This window comes from Pristiophorus japonicus, chromosome 15 (genome assembly GCF_044704955.1).
Source record: "Pristiophorus japonicus isolate sPriJap1 chromosome 15, sPriJap1.hap1, whole genome shotgun sequence".
NCBI lineage: Eukaryota > Metazoa > Chordata > Chondrichthyes > Pristiophoridae > Pristiophorus > Pristiophorus japonicus.
In genome coordinates, this window is record NC_091991.1 from 32,007,430 (window position 1) to 32,026,538 (window position 19,109).

Below are 19,109 nucleotides of genomic sequence, written 5' to 3' on the forward strand. Positions count from 1 at the left end.
AGAGAGAGTCGCGGAGGTCCGGGGGGGGGGAGAGAGAGAGTCGCGGAGGTCCGGGGGGGGGGGGAGAGAGAGAGTCGCGGAGGTCCGGGGGGGGAAGAAAGAGAGAGAGAGAGAGTCGCGGAGGTCCGGGAGGGGGGGGGGGAAGAGAGAGAGAGAGAGAGAGTCGCGGAGGTCCGGGGGGTGGGGGAGAGAGAGTCGGGGCAGGGGGGCATTGGGGGGGGAAGCGGGAGTCGAGTTGGGTCGGGAGGAAGCAGGAGCTGGCCGTGGGAGGAGCCTTATTCACGTAGCCCCAGTGAGGCCATTGGGCCAGGGCTCGGGGCTGCGTGCTTCGTGCCCCTTCCACACATTTTTGGGCGCCTGGAGCTCCTGCACATGCGTGCCCACTGTCGCGCGCATGTGCAGAGGTCCCGGCACTGTTTTCATCGCAGGGACCTGGCTCCGCCCCCAACAGCTCGTGCTGCACTGCGCCCGGCTTGCACGAAGACCTGCAGGGAGCCGGAGAATAGGGAAGTTTTTTTTAGGCGCACTTTCTGGCGCGAAAAACAGGCGTCCAGGTCCGGGCTGCGCCGTTTTAGGCACGTCCCGAAACTTGGGACTGTAATTGTTCAAATATACCTTTCCTAATACCTCTGAGATCATATAATTTGGGTAGTTTTGTGACCTGAATACATTATTTGAACAGATCTATTGGATGGTATAACCTGTGTGGCATATCCTGGCACATGCCATCCAATGTGACCAGATAATTCTGCTTTTTTATTCCTGCAATCCTCACAGATCAAACTGCTGGTAGAAAGGTTTTCATTATTTGAACAATATTGGGTATTTATACGGTTGCCATCTAACTTTCGGATCCAGGTGACTGCATTTCACAGAATTGAGCTACTGCCTTGTGATTCAATCCCAAAAACTCATTTTCACTATGTTCTATTTTCACATTTAAATGTGAACTTTTATAATTTGCTTTGAGCATTTATACATTCACACTGCTCTTATTTTTCTATGCTGATCATTTCAAAGTTTAAAACTTCTTTCTAGAGAACCTGACATAAAAATTAGGAGCAGGAATAGGCCACACGGCCCCTCGAGCCTGCTCCACCATTCAATAAGATCATGGCTGATCTGATCTTGGCCTCAACTCCACTTCCCTGCCCGCTCCCCATAACCCTTTATTCCCTTATCGTTCAAAAATCTATCTATCTCCACCTTTAAATATATTCAATGACCCAGCCTCGACAGCTCTCTGGGGTAGAGAATTCCAAAGATTCACAATCCTCCTGAGAGAAGAAATTCCTCCTCCTTTCCATTTTTAAATGGGCGACCCCTTATTCTGAAACTATGTCCCCTAATTCTAGATTCCCTCATGAGGGGAAGCATCCTCTCTGCAGCCTCCTCAGAATCTTACACATTTCAATAAGATCACCTTTTGTGTTCCCCTTTTGAGCCTTTGGTATCACTGCTGCTTCAGTGGGAGGACTGTTGAAAGCATTTGTTTTCTGGTATAAACAATGAATTTCTAATAGTCTTGTCTAAAGAAAGATGGGCAAATCCATCACTGGTTATAAACAGTGGAGCTGCAAATCCCAAGTTACATGCCTGAACTAAACTGTGGTACCACAGTGCAGCTTGTTTATTCCGCACCTCTCGTTTAATTTGCAGCCGCACCAGTAAGGCCTTCAGCAACAAGCAGACGGTAAAACAGTGTGGCTGTTCGGAAGTGTATCGCGACTGCCTGCAAACGTTCCTGCCAGCTCTCAGTTGCCCTTTGCAGAAGGAGGTGCTGCGAAGTGGGGTTCGAACCTTTCTTCACAGGATGATCATCTGCTTAGAGGAGGAAGTTCTTCCGTTTATTCCTACTGCTTCGGAACACATGCTTAAGGACTGTGAGGCAAAGGACCTACAGGAATTTATTCCACTTATTAATCAAATTACAGCAAAATTTAAGGTACACTGTTAGTTTTTGTGTTTTAGCAATAGTTTAAGTCTTTTACTTTTTAAGCCAAATGTCAACTGTGGCTCAGTGGGTAGCGTTCTCACCTCTGAGACAGAAGGTTGTGGGTTCAAGTCCCACTGCAGAACCTCGAGCACAAAATCTAGGCTGACACTGCAGTGCTGAGGGAGTGAGGCATTAATTCCCAGTTCCCATCTACCTGTTCCATTGAATGTCGAAGATCCCATGGCATTATTCAAAGAGGAGCAGGGAGTTCTCCTGTTGTTCTTGGCCAACATTTATCCCTCAACCAGCAGCATCAAAACCGAATAACTGGTCATTAATCTCGTTGCTCTTTGTGGGGCCTTGCTGGGTGCAAATTGGCTAATGCATTGCTTACATAAATAGCTACATTTCATAAAGCTTTTCACAGACAATTAGTTACTGTTTGAGAGGTCCAGAGGACGTTCATGGCAACAGTACAGATGCAAGTTCGTTCTTCCAAATCAAGTCATGGGTCCAGTAACATAGAATCATAGAACTATACGGCACAGAAGGAGGCCATTTGGCCCATCGTGTCTGCCAGCCGAAAATGAGCTATCCAGCCTAATCCCACTTTCCAGCTCTTGGTCCGTAGCCCTGTGGGTTACGGCACTTGAAGTGCACATCCAAGTACTTTTTAAATGTGATGAGGGTTTCTGCCTCTAACACCCTTTCAGGCAGTGAGATCCAGACCCCCACCACCATCTGGGTGAAAAAGGTTCTCCTCAACTCCCCTCTAATCCTTCTACCAAATACTTTAAATCTATGATCCCTTAATATAAGAACGTAAGAATTAGGAGCAGGAATAGGCCATTTGGCCCCTCGAGCCTGCCCTGCCATTGTGAGATCATGGCTGATCTTCCACCTCAACTCCACTTTCCTGCACTGTCCACCTATCCCTTGATTCCCTTAATATCTCAATCTATTGATCTGTCTCGAATATACTCAACAACTGAGCCTCCACAGCCCTCTGGGGTAGAGAATTCCAAAGATTCACCACACTCTCAGTGAAGAAGTTTCTCAGTCCTAAATGAATCTCTTATTCTGAGACTGAGATTATTGACCCCTCTGCTAAGGGAGATAGGTCCTTCCTATCCACTCTCTCCAATGCTCCTCATAAATTTTATACACCTTTTGTTTGAGAATTGATGAGACATTTTCACCTGATCTATCTCCACACCTTTCCTATACAGTCAATGGCAAGGCTGTATTGTGTCGAGCAATTTGTTGTAATGTTGAGAGTACAGCTCAAACTCGGAAGTTTTCAGTTTTGGAACACACTCCAGTGTGTGTAAGTCCTTGTGTAGTGATTCTGAACCTGGGCCTGTGCTTGCTTTGTTGCACTGTTTGGCAGTGGAGGTTGGCTGAAGTTTGGCTCCGACTTGTGTGCTGTTACAGACTTGGATTAAATATCGTATGTTGGACCATTTGTAACTAGCATATTTAAAATGTATCTTCAACAAATAATGTAACTTTTCTCCACAGTTTGGTACAGTATTGCTGATTTTTTTTTTGCCCAATGCCTTTCTCTCCACAGACACAAATTTCACCATTTTTGCAACAAGTATTTATGCCTTTGGTTCAAGCTATATTTGAAGTATTATCACGACCCGTGGAAGAAAATGACCAAACTGCTGCACTTGAAAACCAAATGCTGCGCAGGAGTTACTTTGCATTTTTGCAAACTGTTGCCGGGAGTGGAATGAGTGAGGTCATTGCAAATCAAGGTAAGCAGATTTTATTTTAAACGTAAATGATTGGAAAAAGGTGATTTTTTTTTTTCCCTTAACATAACGACTAGCAATTCTTTTATTATGTAATTATATATAGAATCATAGAATCTTGCAGCTATGAGGGAGACCATTTAGCCCATCATGCCTGTGCCGGCTCTTTGAAAGAGCTGGCCAAATAGTCCTCCTCCCCCTGCTCGTTCCCCATAGCTCTGCAAATTTTTCCTTTTCATGTATTTATCCAATTCCTTTTTGAAAGTTACCATTGAATCTGCTTCCATTGCCCTTTCAGGCAGTGCGTTCCAGTTCATCATAACTCGCTGCATAAAAAATAAATTCTCTTCATCTTGCCCCTGGCTCCTTTGCCAATTACCTTAAATCCATGTCCTCTGGTTACTGACCCTCCCGCCAGTTGAAACAGTTTCTCCTTATTTACTCTATCGCAGCCCTTTGCCTCTATCAAATCTCCCCATAACCACCTCTGCTGGAAGTTTCTTGGTAAGAAGTGCAGGCGGTAACGATGTATTCTGTTGCCTGTGTACTGATTGTTTGGAGAGCTTTTGGGCTTTCTGTAACTATCTAACTAAGATCTGATTTTAACAATGTTTTGCAGTGCCAGGTAATGTGATCTGTTTGATAAATCTAGAACAAGTCTGCATCATTATTTTGATTAGCGTACACTGATTTTGCCCCCTCCAGGTGTGCAGAATGTGGAACAAGTCCTGTTTACAGTCATTCAAGGAGCAGTAGAATTTCCAGATCCGATTGCCCAAAAAACTTGCTTTATCATATTGTCAAAATTAGTCGAACTTTGGGGTAAGAATTGCAATTATCCTTGCGCCACAACAACAGCTTCATTTTGTTTTTAACAAATTGCCTGATTTAACCGAATGTTGTTAATTCCAGGGGGTAAAGATGGTCTCTTAGGATTTGAAGACTTCATCTACAAACACATTGTCCCAGCTTGCTTTTTGGCGCCGCTTAAACCTACTTTCGATTTAGCTGATGCTCAAACAGTCTTGGTGCGTAATGTATATTTTACTAAAATTTGAACTTTCATGTTAATTTTCGAGCTCTTTTTTTTTTAAATAAAGACTCTCCGCAAATTTCTCCAAATCACACACCATCCTGACTTGGAAGTATATCGGCCCTTTCTTTATCATCACTGGGTCAGCACTGTGGGAGGAACTTGCTCCCTAACAGCACTGTGGGAGGAACTTCACCACATGGACAGCAGCGGTTCAAGAGGACGGCTCACCACCACCTTCTCGAGGGCAATAAATGCTGGCCTTGCCCACATCCCATGAATTATTTTTTTTTAAATTAGAGAAATAAAGAGTTTGAAGTTGAAATGTTAAATAACATGGACATTGATTCCAATGTTCCCATTCATTTTTTGGGGGTGCATGGCCACTTTAAGGGGCTGCATAGGCCATTCAGAACATGGCGTATGTGCGTTTTTTCCCATTGCAGAACTGGCTGTGCAGGAGGTCCAGAGTGCTGCAAGGCTTAAAGGGAACATTGATTCGTTCCCGTATAATCATTTTATCCTACCGTAGAGCATACCTGATTAAGTTGAAGTTGTGTGTACATCTTGCTATAAAAGATTTGTGTGTGGTCACTGTTTATCCTTTCACCCACATCATATTGCCTTGACATAAAAGTTGTAGCCTAAAGAACCAGCTGTTTAAGCTTCACTCTCTACCTACAACCTTGTTGCTGTCATCAGGAGGTGAATTACTGCTAGCCATACACAGCCCCCTCCACTTGCACTGTCCACACACAGCACAGGCAGCCATTTATATCGAGCAAATGGCGCTAACCCTTTACCATTAGTCACTAATCTCCTAAAAATCCCCTGTGAGTGTCCTCGACCAGGCCAACATCCCCAGCATTGAAGCACTGACCACACTTGATCAGCTCCGCTGGGCAGACCACATAGTTCGCATTGCCAGACACGAGATTTCCAAAGCAAGCGCTCTACTCTGAACTCCTTCACGGCAAACGAGCCAAAGGTGGGCAGAGGAAACGTCACAAGGACACCCTCAAAGCCTCCCTGATAAAGTGCAACATTCCCACTGTGGTTCTCGTATTGGACTGTTCAGCCACCTAAGAACTCATGTTAAGAGTGGAAGCAAGTCTTCCTCGATTCCGAGGGACTGCCTATGATGATGAGTCACTAATAAATCCAGCAAGGAATTCAGGAGAAACTTCTTTAGCCAGAAAGTGGTCAGAATGTGGAACTCGCTACCACACGGAGGAGCTGAGATGATACATTTAAAAGGAATCTAGATAATCACATGAGGGAGAAAGGAATAGAACATTATGCTGATGGGTTAGATGAAGATGGGTGGGAGGAGGCTCGTGTGGAGTGTAAACACCAGCATGGACCTGGTGGGCCGAATGGCCTGTTTCTGTGCTGTACATTCTGTGTAATTACCACTGCCGTCAATTACAAAGGCACCACTTATAACTTATTTCAGGACGTTCATAAAAACATAAGAAATCTGAGCCGGAGTAGGCCATGTGGCCCCTCAAGCCTGCTCCGACATTCAATAAGATCATGGCTGATCTGATCTTGGCCTCAACTCCACTTCCCTGCTTGCTCCCCATAACCCTTGACTCCTCTATAGTTGAAAAATCTGTCTATCTCCGCCTTAAATATATTCAACAACCCAGCCTCCATAGCTTGACCCTCTGAGAGAAGAAATTCCTTCTCATCTCCGTTTTAAATGGGCGACCCCTTATTCAATAAGCCCTTGCCCTATCCTTACCGATTTGAAAATATCCTGCTGAATTCAGACAAATTCGGGTCTTTGAGCAGTTTCACTCAGCCATTTGCACCTTGTTGAAGTGCGATTTCCTCAGTGACAAGATGCTGAATGCAACTGCTAACAATTGGTACCCTTTAGTTGCTAAGTGAGATTTCCTGTGCTTTTAAACATGTTAGTCACTCAATTTTTTGGTTTTAACATCCACCGTGTTTAGCGGGCAGATCGTGGTCACGCATTGGGGACTGAATATGGCCGATTTTAAAATCGCGTTTGTCCGCTTTGTCAGCACTCAAGAATGACTAAAGTCCTTTTATTTCTTAACAGGCTTTATCAGAGTGTGCAGTAACATTGAAAACGATTCATCTCAAAAGGGTAATGATCTCTCATTCTAGTATCTGCAACTTATGCAGGATTTTTTTTTAAGTTCCTGGTATAAACCTTTTTTTTTGAGTCATAGTTTCAAAGCAAAATTAATGTTTCTGTGCTGTTATTCACCATGCATTTCTGCATTTTAGGGGCCTGAATTCATTCAGTATCTTCAGCAAGAATACCTGCAGTCATTGCAGGTAGCCCCAGAAATAATCCAGGTAAGTGAGAGTTTGGGTTTAAATACTTTGAATTTATAGCATATTTGGAACTTGGGGGTTTACCAGAAGCACAGCCATCAGGCCTTGCAGATTTTGGTAGTTTTTAAACAAAAAAAAGACGTTGTTTTAGTTTTGGAGCTAAGTTTTAGATGCTGTAACTTCAGAAATGGTTGGCAAGTGATCATTTGGCCCACGGGTTAACCCGTGATGAGCAGTTAACAGATTTGTCATGAACTACAAGTTGCTCCCTCTTGTGGAAGGTGCACGCTATAACAGTAATGCTCAACCTTTTAGAGTTGGTAGCTGGATTATGCAGAAATGTGAGCCTCCCTAACCATAAAAGAGAGATACTGTGTGCATAAAATTCCAAAACCACCCCCTCCCCCATACAAAATGTTCCAATCTATGGAATTTTCTACACCGGAGAACTGTGGAGGCTGGGTCATTGAATATATTTAAGGTGGAGATATACAGATTCTTGAACGATAACTCGGTCAAAGGTTATGGGGAGCAGGCGGGGAAGTAGAGTTCAGGTCAGGATCAAATCAGCCATGATCTTATTGAATGGCAGAGCAGGCTCAAAGGGCCGAATGGCCTACTCCTGCTCCAATTTCTTATTCCCACCCACCTCCAGCTTTTTCTAAATTAGTGAATCAGATCAGTTTTTTCCAGTCTCCGGCTTGGAAAGTTTTGAGAACTGATGCGGTACCGAGTTGGAATTAGCCTTGTGGACGAGCATCTAACAATAGAAAGAATTAGCAAGAGCTCTGTGGGCTGGGTAAACTGAACCTGTGGTCCAGAAATGAGCCATCATTTAGGTACCCTTGCTTTATGTATGTATGTGTGTGAGTATATATTGTACATAGTCTTGCAAAGCATTTACAGCACAGAAACAGGCCACTGGGCCCGACAGGTCCATGCCAGTGTTTGTGCTCCACACAAGTCTCCTCCCATCCTTCTTTATCTAACCTCATAAACATATCCTTCTATTCCTTTCTCTCTCATGCTTATCTCACTTCCCCCTTGGATGCATCTATACTCGTCACCTCAACCACTCCCTGTGGTAGAGAGTTCCACATTCTAGCCACTCTCTGGGTAAAGAAGTTTCTCCTGAATTCCCTATTGGATTTATTAGTGATTATCTTGTATTTATGACCCCTAGTTCCGGTCTTGCCTACAAGTGGAAACATCTTCTCTACGTCTATACTTTCATAATCTTGAAGACATCTATCAGGTCGCCCTCCGTCTTCTCTCTTCTGGAGAAAAAAGCCCCAACCTGTTCAGTCTTTCCTGATGTGTATAACCTTCAGTTCTGGTATCATTCTAGTATTTTTTTTTGCACCTTCTCCAGTTCCTCTATATCCTTTTTTTATAATATGGAGACCAGAACTGTTCACTGTATCCCAAGTGTGGCCTAACAATACAGGGTAGTTTCAATTTTTAAGGAGTTACAGTAGGGAAGCCATTTTATAAAACAACAACAGAATACAGAACTCTCCTCCCTCCCCTTTGCCCCCGGTTCTAGATAACCTTTACTTTTTAAAAAAAAAACTTATGATTGATGTAAAGTGAAATGAAACGTGGAAACATTTGTACTTGCTTGACCACCATACTCGTGCTGTGAACGGGATGTGCTTGTTTGGATCCCACTCACCATGTTGGGGTGCAGATTCACTGTACCTGTGTTGTGATTCATAGAATCATAGAAATTTACAGCAGGGAAGGAGGCCATTCCCGCCCACTGTGTCCATGCCGATTAATAGAGCAGCCCAGAATAGCCCAATACTGAAAACTGGAATAATGGACAATATACTAATACCATTTGACAGCAGAAGACAGAAATACTCAGTAGGTCAGGCTGCATCTGTGGAGAAACAAGTCGATGTTTCAGTTCTTAGACCGTCCCTCAGGACGGGAAGATACTGCAGATGAATGCATAACAACATAAGAAGTAGGGATAGAGCATTTGGCCCTTTGAGCCTGCTCCGCCATTCAGTAAGACCACAGCTGATCTACCTCAACTCCACTTTCCTGCACTATCCCCATATCCTTTGATTCCCTTCACATCCAAAAATCTATACATCTTAACCTTGAATATACTCAGCATCTACAACCCTTTGGGGTCGAGAATTCCAAAGATTCACAACCTTTTGAGTGAAGACATTTCTCTTCATCTCAGTCTCTTAAATGGCTGACCCCTTATTCTGAGACTATGACCCACTAGTTCTAGACTCTCCAGCCAGGGGAAACATCCTCCCTGCATCTACCCTGTCAAGCCCCTTAAGAATTTGATATGCTTCAAAGGGGATCACCTCTCATTCTTCTTAACGCCAGGGAGTATAGGCCCATTCTACACAATCTCTCCTTATTTTAAATACCATTATTTTTAAGTTGGAGGAAAAACACCACACACAGGAGAATAAATATAATGACCCGTGAAGTGCTTTGGCTAGAGAACAGGTCATTGTTAAATGAGAAAAAGAGGCATTGAGTTGTGTGAATGCTAAAGGGAGGTGTGATAAACCGGGAATGCAGAGCAGTCTCCAGTGGCCCAAGAGTCTGGTGGAAGGAAGAAAAGTAGGCCGACATCAAGGATGCAGACCACGCCTCCAGTTATGTTCTGATGGAGTCCTGTCCCGTCCCATGTTGTTTCCCAGCCCCCCTGCCCCCCTGCCCCCCCGCCGCTACCAACCTGCTCGCTTCCCCTATCCCTGGAAATACCAGCACACCCATCCCTCAGTGCCAATACCTACTCCCAGAGCAAATTTGGGAGGTGCAGGTAAAATGTGAAGTTGTTGGTCATAGTTAATGCAAGGGATTGCAAAGTGCTTCAGAGAAGGACGGCATGCTGTTCCCCACGCATCCGTTGAGTTTCATTAGTAACTGTGTAGAAGACCAAAGACACAGGTCAGAGTGAGAATTGAGATGGCAGGTGACTGGAAACTCGGGGCCGCACCTAGAATCATAGAAATTTACAGCACGGAAGGAGGCCATTCGGCCCATCGTGTCTGCGGCGGCCGACAAAGAGCTATCCAGCCTAATCCCATTTTCCAGCTCTTGGTCCGTAGCCTTGTAGGTTACGGCACTTCAAGTGCACATCCAAGTACTTTTTAAATGTGGTGAAGGTTTCTGCCTCCAGCACTCTTTTAGGCAGTGAGTTCCAGACCCCCACCACCCTTGGGGTGAAAAAATTCCCCCTCAAATCCCCTCTAAACCTCCCCCCAATAACCTTAAATCTATGCACCCTGTTTGTTGACGCCTCTGCTAATGGAAATAGGTCCTTCCTAGCCACTCTCTCTAGGCCCCTCATAAATTTTATACACCTCAATAAGGTCTCCCCTCAGCCTCCTCTGTTCCAAAGAAAACAAATCCAGCCTATCCAATCTTTCCGCATCGCGAAAATTCTCCAGTCCAGGCAACATCCTCATAAATCTCCTCTGTACCCTCTCTAGTGCAATCACATCTTTCCTGTAATGTGGTGACCAGAACTGCACGCAGTACTCTAGCTGTGGCCTAAATAGTGTTTTATAAAATTCAAGCATAACCTCCCTGCTCTTTTATTCTATGCCTCGCTAATAAATGCAAATATTCCATATGCCTTAACCACCTTATCTACCTGTCCTACTACCTTCAGGGATCTGTGGACATACACTCCAAGGTCCCTTTTTTCCTCTGCACTTCTGTGTTCTACCATTTATTGTGTAGGCAGATGAGAAGAAGTGTTTAGCAAAGCGATCACCCAATCTGCGTTTCATTTCCCTGATGACAAGGAGACCTGACCCTGAGCAGTGAATGTCATATATTAGGTCGGAGGAAGTACATGTACACACAGGAACGTTTGGGGCCCTGGTGTGGAATGAAGTGCATGGGTAGGTGTTTCCCTTCCCCCTCCCCTCATTCTGTTCCTTCTTGCATGATGTTCATAGAATCATCAAAGTACAGCACAGAAGGAGGCCATTTGGCCCATCGAGTCCGCGTCGGCTCTTTCAAAGAGCTATCCAATTAGTCCCATTTCCCCGCTCTTTCCCCCAGATCCCTGCAATTTTTTCTCCAAATATTTATCCAGTTCCCTTTTGAAGGCGAGAATTGAATCTGAATCGACCACCCTTTCAGGCAGTGCATTCCAAATCCTCACCCCTTGTTGCATGAAAGAGTTTTACCCCCTGTCGCCTCTGGTTCTTTCACCAATCATAAATCTGAGCCCTCTGGTTATCAGCCCTTCAGCCATTGGAAAACGTTTCTCTTTATCTACTCTATAGAAAACCCTTCATGATTTCGCCTCTTCCAGTCCTGAGGGCAGGTGTAAGGGGGGAATAAGGGGACCCAAGATCAGAGAAAGTTACACCTGGAGTGCACTGATACTGAGCTGTTGGCAAGCACTATATTCCCAATCTGAGCCACGCCAAGCAGGGAAGTTGCAAAGCATTTCCCAGCAGCAGATGCGTAAACTGGAGGCGGTTATCTCGTCCGCCAGTTGCTGACATCCGCCCCCCGGGATTGGCTGCAGGGTACGCATTGCAACAGCTTGGAAGTATCCAACAACATAAAGGACTGGTTTGTATGCTTCCCCTTTCATTTATATATATATATATATATAATTTTAATTCTTTACCTTCAACATAAAAGCCATTCTCCGAATAATCTGCTAAAGCAGAACTGTGAAGGAAATATTTCAAATGTTTACTCTTGTATATTTATATCTACAGGAATTCTGTCAAGCACTTCAGCAAGCTGATGGAAAAATCTTTAAAAATTATCTAAAGGTAGGTTAATGAGGAAAGAAGGGCTCATGAAATGGTTTCATCTATTATCAATATTCCCTCTAATTTTCTTTCCCCGTGCGGGCCTTTTAAATTTGCTGTGCCGTATTTCTTCCAGCAGCAGTGCTGGTGAGTAGCCTGCCTGGGACCTTGCGATCGGTCTGCCGCCATACACCTTAGGGGGAACATTGATTGTTAGGATGGAGTTCTTTTAACTCTTCAGTGTATTTTTCACCGTACCGGATCTGTTAGTCACAAGCATGGGTGAAATTACTGGCATTCATCTGAAGCTTTCCACTGGTGTCATGTGCTTACCGGTGGCTCCTTGTAAACCTTTTACCCCATACATCCAGCTCCACAGACCCTCCCTGTCTAAGCCTTGGCATTGACTGTGTATTTGGTTATGGTCACAGCTGAGTCCATACTCACCGGCCAACTTGTACTGTCCGGCATCACTGGATGCCAAATAGGAGCGGGAACCTGGGCTGATTTTCTTCTCCTTTTGCCAAGAAGGCTAGTTGGGAGCACTCCTCCTCCTGTTAGCCTGCCTAAGATAACATAACTCCACAGTCTTGACAATTTCAATCTGCGGCTCAATTACGTGCTGCCTTTACCATGTGAGCCATCCGATGATGTGCTGTCATTTCCGATACTAACGATACCACACATCCCCGTGAGGATGCTCACTGCCCTAGTGGTGATGGAAGCCTTGCTAGAATTGTACATCATCATCATCATCATAGGCGGTCCCTCGAACGAGGATGACTTGCTTCCACATGAGTTCACAGATGTTTCAATGCAGGATCAAATGTTCCAGTCCTGAACTCCAGTTGAAGAGGTGGAAGATGCCTGTCCGTGGATTTTTTTAACGTGTGGTGACTGTTGCACATCAGCCACCACACAATTGACAGAGCTAGGCCTTTATCCAGTGGCAAAGGTTGAACCAGGACGACTGGAGACCAGCTCTGCTGCACACACCGAGTGCGAGCACACATCAATGTGGGCTGGCCCATGCTGCCCCTGGGCTCTCATTTGCCACACCTCCGCCACGATCTCTCGCCGCTCTTCCACCACAAACATTCGCCTCCCCTCCGCCACGATCTCCCACTGCACCTCCGCACCAAACATTCACCAAACCTCCGAATTGTACAGGGCTTTGGTGAGGCCATACCTGGAGTACTGTGCACAGCTTTGGTCTCCTTATCTAAGGAAGGATATACTTGCCTTAGAGAGAGTGCAATGAAGGTTCACCAGATTGATTTCTGGGCTGAGAGGATTGTCTTATGAGGAGAGATTGAATAGATTGGGTCTATAATTTCTGGAGTTTAAAAGAATGAGAGGTGATCTCATTGAAACGTACAAGATTCTGAGGCGGATTGACAGGGTCGATGCTGAAAGGCTGTTTCCCCTGGCTGGAGAGTCTAAAATTAGGGGGCATAGTCTTAAGATAAGGGGTCGCCCATTTCAGACTGAAATGAGGAGGAATTTCTTCAATCAGAGGGTTGTGAATCTTTGGAATTTTCTGCCCCAAAGGGCCGTCGATGCTGAATCGTTGCGTATATTCAAGGCTGAGTTAGATAGATAGTTGGAATCGAGGGTTATGGGCATTGGGTGAGAAATTGGTGTTGAGGTAGAAGATCAGCTGTGATCTTATTGAATGGCAGAGCAGGTTCGAGTGGCCTACTCCTGCTCCTAATTCTTATGTCCTTGTGTATTTGTGCTGGAACAAGTCTGAAGGGAGCACGACACAACATGACATGTCGAATATATACCTGTGCCAAATAATAAGAACATAAGAAATAGGAACAGGAGTAGGCCATACAGCCCCTCGAGCCTGCTCTGCCATTCAATAAGATCGTGGCTGATCTGATCATGGACTCGGCTCCACTTCCCTGCCCGCTCCCCATAACCCTTTATCCCCTTATCGTTTAAGAAACTGTCTATTTCTGTCTTAAATTTATTCAATGTCCCAGCTTCCACAGCTCTCTGAGGCAGCGAATTCCACAGATTTACAACCCTCAGAAGAAATTTCTCCTCATCTCAGTTTTAAATAACGGCCCCTTATTCTAAGATCATGCCCTCTAGTTCTAGTCTCCCCCATCAGTGGAAACATCCTCTCTGCATCCACCTTATCAAGCCCCCTCATAATCTTACACGTTTCGATAAGATCACCTCTGATTCTTCTGAATTCCAATGAGTAGAGACCCAACCTACTCAACCTTTCTTCATAAGTCAACCCTCTCATCTCCGGAATCAACCTAGTGAACCTTCTCTGAACTGCCTCCAAAGCAAGTATATCCTTTTGTAAATATGGAAACCAAAACAGTATTCCAGATGTGGCCTCACTAATACCCTGTATAGCTGTAGCAAGACTTCCCTGCTTTTATACTCCATCCCCTTTGCAATAAAGACCAAGATTCCATTGGCCTTCCTGATCATTTGCTGTACCTGCGTACTATCCTTTTGTGTTTCATGCACAAGTACCCCCAGGTCCCGCTGTACTGACGCACTTTGCAATCTTTCTCCATTTCATTTTTTTTCTGCCAAAGTGCATGATTTTCCAACATTATATGCCATCTGCCAAATTTTGCCCGCTCACTTAGCCTGTCTGTGTCCTTTTGCAGATTTTTTGTGTCCTCCTCATGCATTGCTTTTCCTCCCATCTTTGTATTGTCAGCAAACTTGGCTACATTACACTCAGTCCCTTCTTCCAAGTCATTAATATAGATTGTAAATAGTTGGGGTCCCAGCTCTGATCCCTGTGGCACCCCACTAGTTACTGGTTGCCAACCAGAGAATGAACCATTTATCCCGATGCTCTGTTTTCTGTTAGCATGGATAGAGGATTGGCTAACTAATATATTACCCCCAACCCCGTGAACTTTTATCTTGTGCAGTAACCTTTTATGTGGCACCTTGTCAAATGCCTTCTGGAAGTCCAAATACACCACATCCACTGGTTTCCCTTTATCCACCCTGTTTGTTACATCCTCAAAGAATTCCAGCAAATTTGTCAAACATGACTTCCCCTTCATAAACCCATGCTGACTCTGCCTGACCGAATTTTGCTTTTCCAAATGTCCTGCTAATGGATGGCAATGGAGATTGCCCAAACTTTCTTGTGATGTAAAGATTTAGAAATGTCAAAGAAAATAAACCTGCCTGTATTGTGCCCAGTTCTGCAGTAAAGAAAGCAGCACAGTATTGTAAATTAATGGGGTGTCGACATTCCAAATCCTCTTTCAAATGCCCTTAAAATAGCAGACTAACATGTTGTTTTTTTTCTCTCTCAGGTATTCTTTCAGCGAGCCAAGCCTTGAGAATGAATATAAAGATCCATTTCTCTTGACATCTCAAGAATCTACATTTCATTTTAATTTATGCAGATTGCTGAAATTGGTTCTCGGGAAGGTTGCAAAAACCTTGTGCAGATTCCAAAGAGGCGCTCTGTGTTTTGTGTAGACTACATATTTTAGCTCATTTTTATTTAAATTATATTGAAGTAATTTGTTAACCGATTACTTATATTTTGTCTTAGTAGACTGTCTATTGGGAAGGTGAGGGTGCTTATTGCCCAAGCACCGTCATTCCTGTATAATAAACCTTTGAATTACGTGCTGTAGTATGAAGACAGCATTTGAATACCATATTACTTTAATCTCCACTTTTTTTTGGAAAAAAATGTATTCAAATGAGCAGAGTTCACTGTAAAATATGGAATTGTTCTTGTTAATAGTGGTTGGCCATCACATTATATGTAAATTTCTATGGCTTGATGAGCAAACATTGTCCTAGATGTCTAATAAGCTAAACATGAATTTCAGTCCCAGGCATATAATGAACTAAAATAAATTTCAGTCAGATGTCTGCGAAGTGTTTTATTTCTCTTTGGGGAAACCAATTTAAATGTCTGTTTTTATGATGCTTGCCCCTCTTATCCTCAACTCAAAGCAACAAGTGAGTCCGGTGTTTGTTTGCTGAGGAACTCTAGTGGCAAAGAGAACGTGTCTCAGCAAGTGTCAGCCATGGCTCGGTGGGTAGCACACACGCCCGAGTCAGAAGGTCATGGGTTCATACATAGATGACCTGGAAGAGGGGACAGAGTGTAGTGTAACAAAATTTGCAGATGACACAAAGATTAGTGGGAAAGCGGGTTGTGTAGAGGACACAGAGGTTGCAAAGAGATTTGGATAGGTTAAGCGAATGGGCTAAGGTTTGGCAGATAGAATACAATGTCGGAAAATGTGAGGTCATCCACCTTGGGGGTGGGGGGGGGGGGGTGAAAGGGAATATTATTTGAATGGGGAGAAATTACAACATGCTGCGGTGCAGAGGGACCTGGGGGTCCTTGTGCATGAAACTCTTTTTGGATCCTTGTGCATGAAACTCTTTTGAGTTAACCTGCAAAAACATAAAACATTAAAACCATGCCACCCGACCTGGGTGACACAGCAGACATTTTCAAGGCCCCCTTTTTTTTTTTTGGTTTTTGGTTTTTTTTTTGGGGCGCTAAAATCAAATTTTTCCAGTGCCCCCTATAAAAGGGGAGGGGGACACTAAAAGCACCGGCAATGAAAACAAATTAAACTTTAAAACGTAAAATCAAATTAAAATTTGGTTGCCGGGCGTGATGATGCACTCCAGTCCCTCCGGTGCCCACCTCTCGCGGAAGGCCGCGAGCGTACCGGTGGACACCGCGTGCTCCATCTCCAAGGACACCCTGGACCGGATGTAAGAGCGGAAGAGAGGCAGGCAGTCAGGTTGAACGACCCCCTCGACCGCCCGCTGCCTGGACCGGCTGATGGCACCCTTGGCCGTGCCCAGGAGCAGTCCTACGAGGAGGCCCTCGGACCTACCCGCTCCCCTCCGCACAGGGTGCCCAAAGATCAGGAGAGTGGGACTGAAGTGCAGCCAGAATTTCAGGAGCAGCCCCTTCAAATAATGGAACAGGGGCTGCAACCTTGTGCACTCAATAAAAACATGGAACACGGACTCCTCCAGACCGCAGAAATTGCAGGCGGCCTGGGAGTCCGTGAACCGGCTTAAAAATTTGTTGCACGGCACTGCTCCGTGCACCACCCTCCAGGCCAAGTCCCCGATGAATAGTGGGAGGACCCCTGCGTAGCGTGCCCTCCATCGGGGACCCCCGCCTCTTCCGGACAGCAAGATGGTACGCCATGGCGTGTCCGGACGGCCGGCGAGGATGGCAAAGTTGAGGGTGTGCAGGAGCAGCCCGTACAGGAAACCCCTCCGCGCGGAACTGAAAGGCACGGAGGGGATTTCCCCGAGGCGGCTCAAGTTGTGAGGCGCCGGCCCCCGAGGGAGGTTCCGGGGTTTGGCGCCGATGAGGAATTCCGTCCGGACGGGGGTCAGTTCGGACGGGATCTCCCCACGTGCTTGAGCCTCCTCGATGCACCTAACGGAGTCGGGGCCCAGAGCTGTTTTTAGCGACTCGATGGCATCGGCCGCGTGGCAGACGTTGGCAGAATTTAGGCGCCGCGCCAGCGTGTCTGGCGCCATCCAGCCCGCTCCTCCGCCATCGAGCAGGTCCCTGACCCTGGTCACCTCACAAGCCACAGCCCTCTCTTCCGACCGCCACATAAAACCTCGGCCGTGGAGGTACGGATTCCCGAGCAGCGGTTCCTGCAGGACGGCCGCCACTCCAGCCGGTGGAGAGCTGCGCTTGGTGGAGACTTTGTTCCAGACCCTGATGAGTTCCCTGTAAAAGACAGGCAGCTCCCGGAGGGCGGTCCTGGCACCCCCCAAGTTCACAAACAGGAGCTGCGTGTCATAATTGAGGTCGAGCTGCTGGCGGAAGAAATACCTCGCCAGAGCACACCACCTAGGAGGGGGCTCGACGTAAAGGTATCTCTGCAGGGTCTGAAGACGGAAAGTCGCGAGCTGGGCCGCTGACGCACACCAACGACTGACCGCCCTCCTCAAGCGGGAGACTCAGGACCGCGGCAGAGACCCAGTGCTTCCTGTTGTTCCAGAAGAAGTCCACCAGCTTCTTCTGTATCTTGGCGACAAACGCAGGGAGAGGGGTCAAAGTGACCAGCCGGTACCACAACATTGCGGCCACCAGCTGGTTTATGACTAGCGCTCGACCCCTCCTTGTGCATGAATCCCAAAAAAAAAAGTTAGTTTGCAGGTGCAGCAGGTAATCAGGAAGGCGAATGGAATGTTGGCCTTCATTGTGAGAGGGATGGAGTACAAAAGCAGGGAGGTCCTGCTGCAACTGTACAGGGTATTGGTGAGGCCGCACCTGGAGTACTGCGTGCAGTTTTGGTCACCTTACTTAAGGAAGGATACACTAGCTTTGGAGGGGGTACAGAGACGATTCACTAGGCTGATTCCGGAGATGAGGGGGTTACCTTATGATGATAGATTGAGTAGACTGGGTCTTTACTCGTTGGAGTTCAGAAGGATGAGGGGTGATCTTATAGAAACATTTAAAATCATGAAAGGGATAGACAAGATAGAGGCAGAGAGGTTGTTTCCATTGGTCGGGGAGACTAGAACTAGGGGGCACAGCCTCAAAATACGGGGGAGCCAATTTAAAACTGAGTTGAGAAGGAATTTCTTCTCCCAGAGGGTTGTGAATCTCTGGAATTCTCTGCCCAGGGAAGCAGTTGAGGCTAGCTCATTGAATGTATTCAAATCACAGATAGATAGATTTTTAACCAATAAGGGAATTAAGGGTTATGGGGAGCAGGCGGGTAAGTGGAGCTGAGTCCACGGCCAGATCAGCCATGATCTTGTTGAGTGGCGGAGCAGGCTCGAGGGGCTGGATGGCCTACTCCTGTTCCTAATTCTTATGTTCATGTCCCAGGGACATGAGCACAAAAATCTCGGCAGTGCTGCACTGTCAGAGGTGCCGCCTTTCGGATGAGACATTAAACTGAGGCCCTATCTCTCAGGTGGACGTAAAAGATCTTATGGCACTATTTCAAAGAAGAGCAGGGGAATTATCCCCTGTGTACTGGATAATATTTATCCATCAATATCACTGAAACACATTATCTGGTCATTATCATATTGCTGATTTTGGGAGCTTGCTGTGCGCAAATTGACTGCCATGTTTCCTACATTACAACGGTGACTACACTTCAAAAGTATTTAATTGGCTGTAAAGCGTTTTGATACATCCAATGGTTCTGAAAGGCGCTATATAAATGTAAGTCTTTCTTTCCCAGTCCTGTATAAATATGTTAGACCAAGCTTTTGCTCTGTGGTCACTGGACAATCCTGGGTTCTGTCACAGTCTTAACCCTTCGACTTTTGAT

At 45.7% G+C, this 19,109-nt stretch overlaps 1 protein-coding gene across 7 annotated transcripts in view; it reads left to right on the top strand.

The window, feature by feature from the left end:
• xpot (exportin, tRNA (nuclear export receptor for tRNAs)) overlaps positions 1 to 15,690 on the top strand; it is a 62,676-nt gene extending 46,986 nt beyond the window's left edge. For all 7 annotated transcript variants that reach the window (XM_070900281.1, XM_070900284.1, XM_070900279.1 and 4 more), the window contains exons 18-25: positions 1,660 to 1,945; positions 3,510 to 3,699; positions 4,402 to 4,518; positions 4,609 to 4,724; positions 6,801 to 6,848; positions 6,992 to 7,063; positions 11,770 to 11,826; positions 15,117 to 15,690. In XM_070900281.1, coding sequence (XP_070756382.1) covers positions 1,660 to 1,945; positions 3,510 to 3,699; positions 4,402 to 4,518; positions 4,609 to 4,724; positions 6,801 to 6,848; positions 6,992 to 7,063; positions 11,770 to 11,826; positions 15,117 to 15,143 — 913 coding nt within the window. In that variant the 3' untranslated portion in view covers positions 15,144 to 15,690. The remainder of the gene's footprint in view (positions 1 to 1,659; positions 1,946 to 3,509; positions 3,700 to 4,401; positions 4,519 to 4,608; positions 4,725 to 6,800; positions 6,849 to 6,991; positions 7,064 to 11,769; positions 11,827 to 15,116) is intronic.
• Positions 15,691 to 19,109: the final 3,419 nt, after the last annotated feature.